Source organism: Urocampus carinirostris, chromosome 15, assembly GCF_059441175.1.
Source record: "Urocampus carinirostris isolate Australia breed hairy pipefish chromosome 15, RoL_Ucar_1.0, whole genome shotgun sequence".
Classification (NCBI taxonomy): Eukaryota; Metazoa; Chordata; class Actinopteri; order Syngnathiformes; family Syngnathidae; genus Urocampus; species Urocampus carinirostris.
In genome coordinates this window covers 36,819,342-36,835,145 of record NC_142363.1, presented here as the reverse complement: position 1 = coordinate 36,835,145, position 15,804 = coordinate 36,819,342, and the positions used below count along the sequence as shown (strand labels likewise).

The window sequence follows — 15,804 nt, the reverse complement described above, 5'->3', positions numbered from 1 at the left end:
GATAGATACTTTATTCATCCCTGTCGGGAAATTCACACTTCCAGCAGTATCCTTGTGTTGAAAATAAAACAATAATAAAATAAAAAGGATATAATACATAAATACCCAATGTAACGTGTTTATATAGAGTATTTAAATAGTGATACGGAAATGACACTTTTTCATAAAAATAGGGTAATATGCAATGTGGGGGTATGGTTTAATGTGGGCTTTGACTCCCCCGGGTGGAGTTCAAGAGCCTCATGGCATGAGGAAGAGTTAATCTCCTCAGTTACATTTCTTTCCGCCATGACTCGAAAATGTGGTGTAAAAAATACCTTTAATCCATGAAACCCCCTCCCCAAAAGTCTCAAAAATAGAAGAGAAGAAAATAAACTCTTTATTCCGAAAACGCAAACGTTCGTCAGTCTAGTGGCTTTGGTGATATCCAAGCTGTTGATACACAAATGCAGCATACTTTTCATCAATGAAAATTTAAAAGCGTTTCGAAAATACAATGACCACAGCCGGTCCAAAAGTGCATTCTTCCTTTCGTTTCAATTTCGAATCACACCTTAGAGGCAGGCTCCTTTACTTGCAAAGCAGAAATAAATAGCGGGCGTCCCTGCCTCCTCGCATAAAATAGCAAAATAAATTAGTCAGATTTGCCGTGGGCGCAAAAATCCGGAACAGTGGTCCCAACCTTTTCTGTACCGCCGACCGGTCAAATGTCTTAACACTATTCTTGCGGCCTGTTTTAATAAGAATTCATTTGATTTCATCCCCTTAAGGAAATTCATTTCAATGACTGAACCGGGTGGGTCAGTGCTGTCGCAGTAGAGCGTGCAGCAAACGACCGATTCACGGCAGCTGGTATTACTAGGCTCGACCCTGCTAAGCTTTTTGATATTGGGCCTCTCGACTAATAATAATGATTACTAAACCGCTAGTCATGTGGATCGCTTACGAAAAAGGCATTCGGTTTTACTGGGTTTTTTTTTTTTTTAAATCACACAACATTGTCAAATTATAATATTAAAAATAACCTTTTATTGCACAACTGTATGGTTTAAGGACCCGATCCATTTTACATATTATTTTGCCGCCATGGTGTGGACGATATGGAAAACGGCATTTCCCTTCCAGTTCTGTCCTACAGGAACCATCTATTTTTGTCTTTATCATTTTTGAAAAGGCACCACTAGGGCGCGCCGAAGAACCACATATGTCTCCGTAGCAAGTTTAGCGGGTCGAGAGGTCCAACTTTGTTGGCGATAGTTGAACAGAGCTTTCTAATCAGATAAAGGCACACGATGCTCAATGAAAATCTGTGAAACAGGAATAAGGAAATTGTAATACATTAAAAGATTACCGTATTTTTAGGCATCGGTGGCAGTTTTTTTCCATAGTTTGGTCGGGGTGCGATTATATATATTTTTCCCTTCTTATTTATGCTTTTTTTGGCTGGTGTAACTTATAATCGGGAGAGACATATAGTCAGGTAATCCTAGCGAAAAACATGGCAACTTTTTCTTTCTTTCTGCGCAGCCCGGTACCGGTTTGCAACCCGGTGGTTGCGGGCCACTGATCTAGAACACATTGGGTATTTTTTGGGTCGAGTCTTTTCCTTTTTCTAGTGGCTTTGGAATGATGGAAGGAGTCCGTGCTTTTAGATTTGGACGTCTCAAAGGCGGAGCTGCTCGGTGTCTTCGTCCTTGGCGGCAGGCACCACGTCAATGACGCCGTGAGCGCCCTCCCTGGTCTGGCCAAGCGACGAAGCGATCACGTCTACCGCCAGGGACGCCGTGGCCTCTACCGCCGCCCTGCTGGACCCCACTGCCGGGTTGACTTCTACCAGGTCCATCACCGACAGAAGACCTGCATGGGGGACAACAAACCGTTACGCAGGTCGGACCGTGGTTGAGGGCATCTGCCCTGACCTTTGTGATTTCAGGACTAGGGGATGTGCGTTGTCTTTTTGTCGCCCTTTCAAACAGTCATCAACACAGCACAGAAAATCATGGGCTGCTCGCTGCCTAATCCAAAGTACAAAACAAAGTCCTTCAACCATAACGAATACACCTGGGGTGAGGGTCCTATCTACCTGGATTGACTATCTACAGGCTTACGACATCATGGTATGGTATGGTTTAAGCACGACTAGAGAAATGTACAAACAGACATTACGGACCAAAATATCATGGGCTGCTCTTCACCCAGTCTGAAGGACAAAACAAAGTCCTTGGACCTGAACAGATAACACCAGTGTGCATCCTGTGTACTTTCCTTGACTACTGGCATGGGGCATCACAGAGTTGTGTTCTCTGAACACAACAAGAGAACCTTGCAAACAGATATCAACACAGGCCAGCAAATCATGAGTTGGGCTCTGCAAAGTCTGCAGGACAAAACCAAGTCCAGATACACCTTTTGGGTCCTGGGTACCAACCTTGACTATCTTCTGGTATACAGTGGTCTGCTGGGTTCAGAAAAGAACCCAATGAAAAGTCATCAACACGGATCAGAAAAACAATGGGCCACCTTCTGGCTAGTCCGGAAGACCAAACTAAGTCGTTTGAGCTCACCAGATATGCCTAGGGTGTGGGTCCTATCTACCAACATTGACAATCTACTAGCTTACAACATTACAGTGTGGTGTTCTCCGAGCATGACAAGAGAATCTTACAAACAGACATTAACACAGGCTAGAAAATAATGGGTTGCTCTCTACCCAATTTGGAGAACTAAACAAATTCATTGGACTTGACCAGATAACACCTGTGTGCGTCCTGTGTACCCTTCTTGACTGCTGGCATAGGGTATTAGGGATTGGTGTTCTCTGAGCACGACAGGGGAACCTTACAGACACCAACACAGGCCAGAAAATCATGGGCTGCTTTCTACCCAGTCTGGAGGACAAAATGAAGTGATTAGCCCTTACCAGATACAACTGGGGGTGTTGGTCCTTTTTACCTGCATTGACTAGTAGTTTTACAAGATCATCTGACCAACGACACCAGGGTGGGGTCCCGGCTAGCTTTCCTAACCGTCTACTGCCAGACAGCATCACGGTGTGGATAGCAGCAGACAAGAGAACTGTACTAACAGTCATCAACACAGGCCAGAAAACTAGAAGCTGCTTTCTACCCAGTCTGTAGAGAACAAAACAAAAGTCTTTGGATCTGACCTGATACATCTGCGCGGGTCCTGGCTATCTTCCCTGACTATCTAGTGGCATTTAGCATCACAGTTTGGTATGCTCGGAGCACGACAATACATCCTCACAGGGGGTCTTTAACACAGGCCAGAAAATCATAGGCTGCTCTCTGCCCAGTCTGGATGATATTGCCTGAGGACAACATTTATAAGGCCACCACCCGTTTTTTGGCCCGCTGGCAGATGCTTCAGGTCCCTTAAGACAAAGAGGAAACAGGCCATCACCACCCCAAACAAGTAAACAAAACTGAAACAAACAAGTTCTTGGATCGGCCCGCAGACGCCTTTATGGGTCCTGGCTACCCTGCCTGACTATTACCCCACAACCTATATCGGTCTTTTAAGAGCACCGTCTCTAGTTTTTGTTTTTGTTTTGTTTTTAGAATCCAGAACCTGGCCTTGAGTTATTCTAAGGATGGAAAGAACAGTATATCTGCTGGCATCTAGAATTGACACCAGAAGCAAATGGTCTGGCCTTGGCTGCTTTGAATGTTTCACAGATTAAGTGTGACACCCTCGTGTCCTGGAGCGGGTTCTGATGAATCAATTTTAGCGCTTTGAGTGTTACATAACAACTTGGGACTATCCTGAGAGTAACTTGAGACAACAGGCACTGGGTACTATTAAATCCCTTCCAGGCGTCCTTTGATCCTGGCTTTGGCTTTCTATTCTGGCTCACCAATACGTCATTGAGAGGAGTAGCTTACCAATACGTGGCTCTAGGAGGAAAACATACATTGGGAGCTAGCTTTTAGTAGGCCATAAGGCAGTATAGGACTGCAATTTTACTTTCACGACCTCCACCTAAAAACGGATTCATGTCCTATCCTGGGGGCTCTACTGTACTTGAACGCATCCCTTTGGTTGATCTTTCAGATTGGTCTATTATGTTCTCTGATCCCACGGAAGTTTCTGGACTCAATATTTTCTGACTAGCTTCCTGAGAGTCCTCCCATGTCCTGGATCTCACAGGAAACGCTTTCTCAACCGGAAGCCCTCTGAAGTAGTTGGGAAAACTTCAACTTGAGGAGTACACCTCCTTCATCACTACTGCAACTGTAACCTTGGGAAACATGGTGCCCACCTGTGTTGTCAACCTCCACTGTGATGTAGATGCCCTCCCCAGCTTTCTAATGGCATATGCACAACAGCAAACAGGAGAACCTTACAAGGAATCATCAACACAGCCCAGAAAATCATGGAAAATCTGTCTTAGAGCTTTGGAATGAGGCCTATCTGGAGCTCTCCAGATTAAAAATTCGTTTCTACCACTTGAAGAAATCTATAACTTCAGATAAAAAGTACACCTCCTCCATCACACCTGCAGCTGTCCCTGGTGCCCACCTGTGTTGTGAACCTCCTCGGTGATGTAGATGCCTTCTCTGAAGGTCAGCCCCCCTTTTACAGGGGTCCCGGTTGCCGGGGCCAAAGACGGGTCGAAAGCGTCAATGTCGAAGCTCAAGTGGACCGGCCTTTGCTTTCTGTGGAAGGTTCAAAATGGCGTCAGAGAGGAAAAAAAGCTGCGACCCGCCGTCTTACCTTGCTAGCACGTGATCGAGAGCCACCTCCGTCACCCTCTGGATGCCCAGCCGGTCGATGTCCCTCATGGTGAAATACTGAATGCCCAAGTTCTTCAGGATGTGGCTGCACAAAATGGTGGACAAAGTCTTTAGACAACCTTCCACGGGTACTGTGAATTCCGGACAACAAGCCGCTACTTTTTGGGCATCTATTTGAAGCCAGGTGTCTCAAACACGAGCTTAGAGGTAGGGCTGAGGTGCGAAAACTACGGCTCTAGCCACCTGCGGCCTACCCAGGCTTCTTGGACCGGACCACCAAACGAAAATGTTCTAATTATAATGACATTGTAAATTATAATAAATAAATACTAATACAAAATGTTTTGGGGGTTGTCGGACGGGAACGTCTGCTCGTCCAATTTATTCGCGCCTGCTCCAAAGATAATAGCCTCAAGGGTGGCCTTTGCCCCCCCTGGATCATCGGGACAAAAATCCCAAAGCCTTGGCCCCTCTGTGAGGAAGGCTGGCGGACGCCATCCACAAGGCCTGGATAGTCTGTGTTTCTTTCCCTTCCCCTCCATCAACCAAACTTGAAATCTTGGTTTTCTTCAGGTCCCCATGCGTAACGAAAGTGAAAGACTTCACAACAAACCAATCTTGGTGTTTTGGGGCAAATATTTCATTCTGACTCGGTATGAAGTAACTCCTGATTTTTGAAATAACCAACTTATCTTAAAATCCGGCTAATTGATCAGGACTTTCCACCAATACACTAGGTTTACTCCCTTTCCATTTCTTAACAGGAGATTCTCCTGCCATCTCTATTCAACTCCAATCCTCCTTTCCCCACACGGCTCCTTTCCTTTTTGTTAATTTGAAGCGTGCGATTTTCTCCTGTCAACAATGCCCTTCGTTTTATCGATTTGATTTTCCTTGCCATGTAAATAAATCGTAGTTTGTTTAGAAAGACACCACGTTGCATTATTTATTTGTGTGTGTGTGTGTTATATCTCATCTCATCAGCCGTACCGCTTATCCTCATTAGGGTCGCGGGGGGGCTGGAGCCCATCCCAGCCATCTCTGGGCAGTGGGCAGGGGACACCCTGAACTGGTTGCCAGCCAATCGCAGGGCACACAGGGACAGACAACTCATTCGCTCATTATATATATATATTTATATATATATAAATTTCCCCTTTGGGCTCATCAAAATCAATAATTCCAAGCTAAAATACAATATGTCTGAAGTATTGTTTCCCTCATGATACTACAGTGCCAAAAAGAGGCTATTTCGGGTGAGAGGTGGCATCATGTGCCGGGCGATTTGGTAACCACCAAATTCAATTCTAAACCAAAACAATATCATTTAAAGCAATTTTCCCTCCACTCTAATGCAGGGGTGTCCAAACTTTTCAGAAAGTGGGAAAGATTTGGTAAGCTGAAAATGCATGAGGGTCCCCTATATAGCCTTTCATTCCTTGAACAGTCTTCAATAAATTCAGCCACTGTGAAAAGTTTGCAGTGCTTGGTGATCAGCTCATAGCTCGCCTTTGTAGCATTTTTATTTGACTCGCAGGGTCTTGTGAAAAAGTGCCGCTGTGCCGTTTAAAGAGTGTCCAGTTACTTCACATTTTCATAGCCATCCTTTCCAGTTAGCTAGTTGTAGTCGGTATATTTCGTCTGGCAGTGCCTCATTACATTATATAATTTTAAAAAGTCTCTTTGCAAATTAGGCAGACACAGTTGTTTCAAATTCCTGTGAAAAATACTCTAATTTCTACTTGTCCTTGAACCGGCGACCCTCATTCAACTTTCCTTTTTTTATGCCGGAAATGGGGTGGGCTAAAATTCTCACGGAAAGCCGTGGTGGCCAAAGGGTGAACATTTTTGGTGCAGATTTATTTTATACTGGGGTCAACATTACTGGCAGGCCACCAGGGTTGGGTAGGGTTACTCTAACTGGATTACTTTCAATGACTTTTGGATGACTCCAATACCAAATATGCTCATAAAAGACAAAAGAAACGAAATATGAATAAAATGACTTACAACACGTGGTAAGCTTTCTCTCCTGGCTTTGATCTCCGGCAAAACTAACATCAAATGCGACAGAGACAAAATTAAAATAAATCCAAAGAGCTTGCCAACATCATTTTTGCCGTTCCATGTTTTCCGTTACTCCCCAAGCCTGCACACAATTTAGTCATTTTATTCCTATTGGGTTTCTTTTGTCTTTTATTAACATATTTGCTATTGGAGTCATCCAAAAGTAAGTGAAAGTAATCCAGTTCAAGTAACCCTACCCAACCCTTGCAGGCCACATATTAATTTTATGATCGAGGTCGCGAGCCAGTAATATTTTGACCACGGGCCGTAACTGGCTCCCGGGCCGTACTTTGGACACGCCTGCTCTAATGTTTAAAATCTAGGGCAAAGGTAGCGGCTTGTGGTACAGAATTGATGGTAATAACTACAATAGTCTGTGATCAGTCAACCGTTAAATTGCAGCCCTAGCGCTCGACGCCAGTCTACAGTCAACCTCGGACAGGTACTTACTACTCGCCGGGGTCCACGTCGCGGAGACCAATGTAAACCAGGTCCCTGCAGGACAGGAACGGCTTCAACCAAGAGAACCCGGGCAGATCCGGCACCTGCGGACATGCGGGTGAAGTCTCCTGGGAAAGGCCGGTAAACCGTCTTTGCGGGGTCTCACCTTGTCTTGCAGCTCCTTGAGCATGAAGGCCACGGGCTGCCCGTGAAGATTGCCCGACGGGGACGTCATGGGCGTGTTGATATCGGCGTGAGCGTCCACCCAGATCACGCAGAGGTCCGGGCACTGTTGGGCGTGGCCCGCCACCGATCCGATGCCCAGACTTCACCCAAAGAAACAGAGAGTGACTCAAACGCCGGGATCGCAAAACGATTCGGGGACGGGAGGGTCCCCTCAACTTACCTGTGATCCCCTCCCAGCATGACCAAGGTGTGTCCGGCACCGAGCGCTCGCCTGACGGCGCCGGAGAGTTTCTTATTGGCGGCGCCGACCGTACGAGGAAACTGCACGCTCAAGTAAGGATCGTCCATCTCCAGGTACTCAAAGTTCAGGTCGCCAAAGTCGTGCACCGCGTAATCTGCGCGGGATCAAGGCTAACGTTAGCATTCTTATTGCGATGGTGTCACCGTTCAAAACAGATAGCCGTTACCGATATAGCCAAAAGAACAGGTCAATCGGCAGTGTTCTGGTTTGCCGGCGTCCCTGCGTCCTAGACGCATGATTTTTGCTGGGGACGCATCGTGTCAAATCAAGGTGCGTCCCCGGGACGCCACTTTTTGACACAAAATTGCCATTATCATTTTTTAACAAAGATTTACCGCACCCCAAACTTTTCGTCATTGTTGTTTTGGTCTCGCGGTTCGAGTTTTCGTCCGCTCGCCGATCTCGAGTTCGAATCGTGTAGTGAAAGTCCGTCTCTTTTTAGAGAACCGGCTTTTTCGGCTCAGCTCATTGAAGAGAGCCGGCTCTCCAACGGCTCACTTGCTTTGATGCATTATATTACGAATTAATATTTTGTATAAAGAAGTTAAGAAAAAAAAGGAAGTATAAAAGGAGAAAATGAAAAAAGACCGGTTTGTGGTGATCCCTTTTAATCAGTATATTACCAACAATAATTGAATGCAGAAAATGAATTCATAATTGGAATAAGAAAATTTTACTTCATTCTATTTGCATGTATTTTTTCCTTCTACAGTGAACGTCCAAGCGACTTCATTTTTGAACTTTTTTTACAATAAACCTCATTCGCGTCGAGCAACTCGGTGTCTCACAACAAAATGTTCATTAACAATATATATGATATAAGGAAATGCATGTACAATATAACATGTTAAACTACATGAACATGTTTGAAAAAAATATTTTTTTTGTATTTTGTAAGGGAAAATACGAGAGTTTGTAAGGGCATGAAGCAGACTCAATTTTGGGGAGCCATAGATCTCTGTCGGGACCCCTAGATTTTTGAGCATGCGAGTCCCCGGGACCCATCGATTTTCACAGCTCAAATGAAGACTGAATTGGTGAATACCAATCTCTTCCTTGATCTCCGGTCACTTCAAACCCAAAAAACTAGACTCACTATCCACAAAAACCTGTACAACACGTAGGAAACCCGCCTAGTTTTCTGGACTCATCGCATCCCAAGTAGGAAACACCAAGTCACTTTTCTCTTCAGTCCACAAGATCCTCCAGCCTCCCTACTTTTTCAACTACCCCCTGATCTCTACCTCAACGACACCCGCCACTCTTTGATGCTTTTCTTCAAAAACCTCTGTTCCCACCCTTCTCCCCTCTCAATATATGAACCATTGTAATGTAATGTTCTGTTTATTGAAAGTATTGCTAGATACATTCATCAAAACATGACACAAAACGAATGCTGAGAGTGAGCATGGCCAAATTTGGTCACCTGACGCCCCCTTCCCCTAAGAAAATGTGAAAAATCTAACTCTGCCAACCTTTGCTTAAAAGTTTGCACCGAATTTGCACCAACAACCTGGTCAGGCCAAATTTTTGGTATCCTGAAAGAAATCAAGTTTCCATGCAAGTCGCTGGTAGGTCTAGGCACCCGTAACTTATATCTGTGGCCACGTAAACCATCAACACGACAGAACTCCAAAAATGGATCGTTCCATGTAGTACTTTGAACACAAAAATTCAATCAAATCGAATTCTGCGGAGCTCCAAATAGTCCGAGTTCAGCCTTTGTAGTCTTTCCGGATATGACAAATTGTGCATCCCGGGTATCCGCTTCGTATACCGACGTTGAACTCCTTCCAGTAGGTTGATGTCTTTGAGTAAGTAAGGGTTCCACGCAACGCTATTATATTCTAACATCCACGCAAAACATTCGACCCAAGAATGCCGGGTTCTTGTTGTAAACATTTCTGTAAATGTTCGATGCTACGTTATTGGCTTTGTCGGTCATTTTGGCGAAATGCGTGATAAACTTTAGGTTTGAGGTAAGAGTGACACCCAGATCCTTTTGTTCAGTAACATCATTCCACAAGTTTTCCTTTCATCTCCCCGACCAAATCGGTTTATCTAAGCCCACCGCATGTCGGCCGGACCCTATTCCGTCATCCCCGGTCGAATCCGGCCTCTCTTCTCTGCTTCCCGTCATCCCGGCTCTTATCCGTTCTCCCCTTATCACCTGTATTGTTACCTCTGCCCTCAGAATTGCTGATCTCATGCCCATATTGAAAAAACATCTCCAACATACCTTTTTATGTCCCCCAAAAAGTAGTCTCATGCCAACTTCATGCACATCTCACTAACTCTTGCAGCCCGGTTTTCGTGGACATCGCGACCCAGAATTCAACCAGCAACCTCACTGTTCTTGTACCAAAATACTACCAAAGCACTACCAAAATACAAGTACAATAAAACTAAGTAAATACTACAGAAATATGACTACATAAATGCTACAAGACGACGGAAATAATACTAAAGAAATACAACTAAAATACTAAACAATACTACGACAGAAATGCTACAAAAATGTTAGAGAAATACTACTACGATCCTGCAGAAATACTTTTATGGCAAGACGACAAAATTACAAAAACACTACAGAATTAGTACTATAAAAAAAAATACGACAGAAATACTATAAAACTAAGAATCGAATAAAGGGCTTAAAATATAACCTATTTTGCTTTAATTGTGTTACAAAACAAATGTGATGAAATGAAAACTCATTTAAAAAGAAATATAACATCCATGTCTATTTTTTCATAAATGCGAACGAGAAAAATCAGATCGGTCTCCAAGACCCCTGGCCTAAATTTTGAACTAAATATAAAAATTTCAAAATACTACAGAAATACAACAAAAACGGAAATGCTACAAAATTGAAAGTAATACCACACAAAAATGTCTACAATAATCATACAAAAACACTCCTACAGTAATAAGACATAAATACTACAAAATACTATTCAAATAAAACTACAAAAATACTACAGAAATATTATAAAAGTACCACTCCAGAAATACTAAAAAAAAAAAAAAACCACAAAATTCCTCAAGAAATCCTATTCCAAACGTACTACAATAATACTACAAAAATACTCGTATGACGCTTCTCAGTCCTGTTTACCGATTCCTGACCCAAGGGCGACCTAAATAGTTTTTTAATTGGCCTGTCGCAGTATAGCGTTTCCGAGTTTGCGTAACCTAAAAAAAAGGAGGTATAGAGTTAGCAAGCTAACCCCCGGGGACACCGCAAATATGTATAGAATCTAGTTGGCCGCGTTTAGCTCGGAGATAATTATAGCAAATACATTTTCTGCTTTTGCACGTACGAGAACAACATTGCGACTAAAGCGTTTGGCAGTTCACTCCATCCGCTATACCGGCGGGTCCAAAATATCCAAAGAGCCGTATCGGAGCAAAGCACACAAATACCGATACAGAAACAAAACGATGTCATTTCACTCTCCTTCTCTCTTCCTCTCTCACTTCTCTCTTGATGTCTATTTTTCTCTTTGTCTCTCTTCTAAACTTCTCTTTTTCTCTTTGTATCGATTTTTCCCTTTCCCTTTTTCTATATTTCTCTCTCTTTCTTTGCTTCACTTTCATTCTCCTTCTTTGTCACACTTCTTTCTTTCTAAAGTACCTAAAAAAGTAGTGGCACAGCAGCTGAATGATTTTATATCCGATAACAATCTTTTTGAATCAATGCAATCGGGATTCAGGGCTAACCGCTCTACTGAGACAGCACTGATTAAGGTAACCAACAGGGTTGGGTAGTGTTACTTTAACTGGATTACTTTCAATGACTTTTGGATGACTCCAATACCAAACATGCAAATAAAAGACAAAAGAAACTAAATAGGAATAAAATGATGACTCACAACACGTGGTAAGCTTTCTCTCCTGGCTTTGATCTCTTTGATCTCCGGCAAAACGAACATCAAATGCGACAGAAACAAAATCCGGGCAGCACGGTGGAGCAGTGGTTAGCGCTTGTGCGGCACAGTTCTGAGGTCATGGGAACCTCCTGCGTGGGTTCAAATCCAGCTACCGGCCTTACTGTTCGGAGTTTGTATGTTCTCCCCATGCTTGCGTGGGTTTCCTCCGGGCACTCCGGTTTCCTCCCACATTCCAAAAACATGCATTTCAGGTGAATTGACCGGTCCAAATTGTCCCTAGGTGTGAATGAGCCAGTGAGTTGTCTGTCCCCGTGTGCCCTACGATTGGCTGGCAACCAGTTCAGGGTGTCCCCTGTCCACTGCCCAGAGATGGCTGGGATGGACTCCAGCCCCCCCCGCGACCCTAATAAGGATAAGCAGTACAGCTGATGAGATGAGATGAGAAACAAAATCCAAACAGCTTGCCAACATCATTTTTGCCGTTCCATGTATTCTGTTACTCCCCAAGCCTGCACAAAATGCAATAATTGTATTCATATTTAGTTTATTTTGTCTTTTATTAGCATATTTGGTATTGGAGTCATCCAAAAGTAATCCAGTTAAAGTAATCCTACCCAACCCTGGTAACCAATGATTTTCGACTGGCAATGGACTCCGGCACTTCATTACTCTTGCTGCTGCTGGACACTGTGGACCATAATATCTTACTAGAACGGTTGGAAAAATGGATTGGTCTCTGAGGAACCCCCCTCTTGTGGTTCAGATCCTACCTCTCTTAAGACGCACTGTGTTAAATAGGGCGAAATGACATCCAAGCCCTTTAGTATGACCTGTGGGGTTCCGCAGGGTTCAGTACTTGGCCCCCTTCTTTTCAGCATTGACATGCTTCCATGAGGTGATATTATTTGCAAGTATAATATCACTTTCCATTGCTACGCAGACGACACTCAACTATATCTTCCGATGGAGGAATCTTCCACGCTAAATTGTGGAAATTTGGAAATAAAAGAATGGATGTCACTCAATTTCTTGCGCCTTAACTCTGAAAAGACTGAAATGCTAGTTGTTGGTCCATCTAATTGCCGTGACTTGTTCTCAAAAACTGCTGTGAACATTGTCAAATGTCACATCACACAGAGTGACTCAGTTAAAAATTTAGGTGTCATATTTGACCCCGATCTGTCATTTCAAAAACACGTGAAGATTTGGACTAGAACAGCTTTCTTCCATCTTCACAACATTTGTCCTATGCCGTCCCAGTCAGGTGCGGAGATTAGAATTCACGCGTTTGTTACCTCCCGTCTCGATGACTGTAATGCACTACTCTCTGGTCTCCCCAAGTCCAAAATCAAGAGCCTTCAGCTGGTACATAATGCTGCACCTCAGTGGAAATGTTTAAATCTAGGCTTAAAACACACTTCTATTCTATAGCATATGAATAATTTATGTTGATAATATGTGTGTTATTTGCCCTCATGTAGGTTTTAGATCAGGGGATGGTGTCATGATAGTCTATAATAATAGTTTGCTATAGTCTTTGATCTGTGCAGCCCTTTGAGACTCTTTTTTTTTCCCTTCCGTGTTTCTTTTTTTCCCTTTATTTTTCTTTGCTGCCTGGTAATCCTGAAAGGGGGATTTACTCATTTGCGGTCCCTTCTGAAGGTTTCTTCATTTTCCTCATGTTGAGGTTTTTGAGTTTTTCCTTGCCCTCATGTTGGTTCCAGATCAGGGGATGGTGTCATAATAGTCTGAAAAAATTGTCTGTTTAATAACCTGTGAAGCCCTCTTTGTGATTAAGGGCTATACAAATAAAAATGACTTACTTGACTTTGTATCTCTTTCTTTCTCGTTCTCCTTTTATTTCACTCTCTTCCCCTCCTTCTTTGTGTCTTTCTCCCTAAGTCATATTTCTCTTTTCTCTCTCCCTTCTCTTCTTTTTCGAGAAAGTGGGACATATGGCGACACTCCCCGCCCCTCCAAAAGAAAAAATGCGGCACATTGTGTCCCCTCGCACGGATTAAGGAATCCGCCTAGTGCCTGCGGGCTTTGCGCATGCGCACAGGCAACACGTGCGGATGAGAGCCGGACGCCATTGGGGTCGATATTCAAACGACAACAAAAACAATACACAAAAGGGAAGAAAACGAGCGAGTCGAAGCCGAAGCGGTCCGCGCAACGGCCGCTCCTAAATCCGAGCAAGTCTAAGGGAGGAGATAACGGTTCCGATCCTCTTACGTAACCTCACCTAAACCGGAGAGCCGCTCCAGGAGTCCCGCATCCCGGATGACTTTGGGGCCGCCCTCCACGCCTCCTCTTTTCTAGAACCCGGACAGGAAAGCCCAAAATGAGCGATGATCGATGATAGATCGATCGATCGGTTCTTACCTGTCCTCGCGAGAAAGGCGCTCCCAGTACCGCCACCGACTGGGATCGGTTCGGCTGACCCACGAAAGTTCGGGCGAGTCTGAGTAAATGCCCCCTCAGAGCCATTTTGGCTGTGTCCAAATCGCGGCGGGACCTTTCCTGATTCTGCTCCTGCTTCTGTTCCTGCTTCTGCTTCTGCTTCGGATGCGCCACGCGAACCCGCACGAGTTCAGGACGAACACCTAATTAATATTCATGAGATGTACCTAATCCCGCCCCTTTCGATCCCCTTCTCCTCTTTTCTTTTTAATCCTCCTTTTTTTAATCGTCTCGGTCGGATGCGGGGAGAAAACAATAACGCGCAGTTAATTTAACGCTCCCGTCCCGAGCGCGCCCTTCTTTAATAATACAGCTGATGACGTCATGGCGTGACACACCTTCACGGTGACCAATCGGAAGCATCGACGAGAGAGGCGCCGGGAATTCGGTCTCTTTTTTGAAGAAGAGGCTCTTTCGGCTTGACGACATGACTCCCAAACGGCTCTATAGATTTTTTTGTTTGTTTTCATCCCTATATCAGCCATTATCAGGGTTGGGTATGGTTACCTTAACTGGATTCCTTTCAATTTCTTTTGGATGACTCCAATACCAAATATGCTCATAAATAGAATAGAATAGAATGGAATATACCTTTATTGTCATTGTTACAGAATGGGTTAACATATTGTGACAACGAAATTGGGCATGACACTCCAGTTTTACACATTAACAGTGAGGTATGAGCCAAGAAGATAAAGGAACAGAGAAGATAAGGTTATAAAACAAGGGGGATAAGGCTATAGTTATAATTGACATGGTATTTACACAAGAAATGTGGGCATGTGGGATGTTACATACAGTTGTTATCGTGATACCGTTGGTATCGTAAGGGGTGTGCAATATTGCATTTGGTGCAGAAGTCATCATAGTGCAAAAAAAATAGTCAGCATATGCATTGGTGCAAACATAGTCATCGTAGTGCAGAAAAAAGAAATGGTCAGACATTGTGCAAGGTGAGCAGTAAACGTAGTGCAGTCGACATGTGCAAGAACATAGACATGAGTAAAAGACAAAAGAAACTAAATAGGAATCAAATGATGACTCACAACACGTGGTAAGCTTTCTCTGCTGGCTTTGATCTCCGGCAAAACGAACATCAAATGCCACAGAAACAAAATTAAAAGCAATCCAAACAGCTTGCCGATATCATTTTTGCCGTTCCGTGTATTGAGTTACTCCCCAAGCCTGCACAAAATGGAGTCATTTTATTCATATTGAGTTTCTTTTGTCTTTTATGATCATATTTGGTATTGGAGTCATCCAAAAGTCATTGAAAGTAATCCAGTTCAAGTAACCCTAGCCAACCCTGGCCATCATCATGTTACAGAAGGCAGGACGCGGGCTTAAAAGGTTTGGACTAGAGAGGGGATAAAGCAAACAAAGGCAAAAATGAACAAAATAAAAAAAAAAGAAAAGGCAAGGCAAGAGCTTAAGTAGTGAAAAGCTAGGGACTTGAACTAAAGAATAGAATAGAATATACCTTTATTGTCATTGTTACAAAATGGGTTGAACATATTGTAACAACGAAATTGGACAGAGCACTCCAGTTTCACATTCAACAGTGAGGATAAAAGAAGATAAAGGAACAAAGAAGATAAGGTTATAATTGACACAATATTTACACAAGAAATGTGGGCATGTAGGATGTTACATACAGTTTTAGTTAGAAGGGGAAAATAAAAGAAAATGATCATTGAAA

General features: G+C 43.6%; 1 protein-coding gene across 1 annotated transcript; it reads right to left on the bottom strand.

The window, feature by feature from the left end:
• Positions 1-358: 358 nt before the first annotated feature.
• arg2 (arginase 2) lies at positions 359-14,404 on the bottom strand. The gene is made up of 8 exons (XM_088353830.1): positions 14,028-14,404; positions 13,888-13,960; positions 7,669-7,843; positions 7,429-7,588; positions 7,272-7,366; positions 4,735-4,839; positions 4,540-4,676; positions 359-1,857 (listed from the first exon to the last, which is right to left on the bottom strand). The coding sequence occupies exons 1-8, from the start codon at positions 14,130-14,132 to the stop codon at positions 1,664-1,666; spliced, it is 1,044 nt and encodes a 347-aa protein (XP_088209956.1). The 5' UTR covers positions 14,133-14,404; the 3' UTR covers positions 359-1,663.
• Between the last annotated feature and the right edge of the window lie 1,400 nt (positions 14,405-15,804).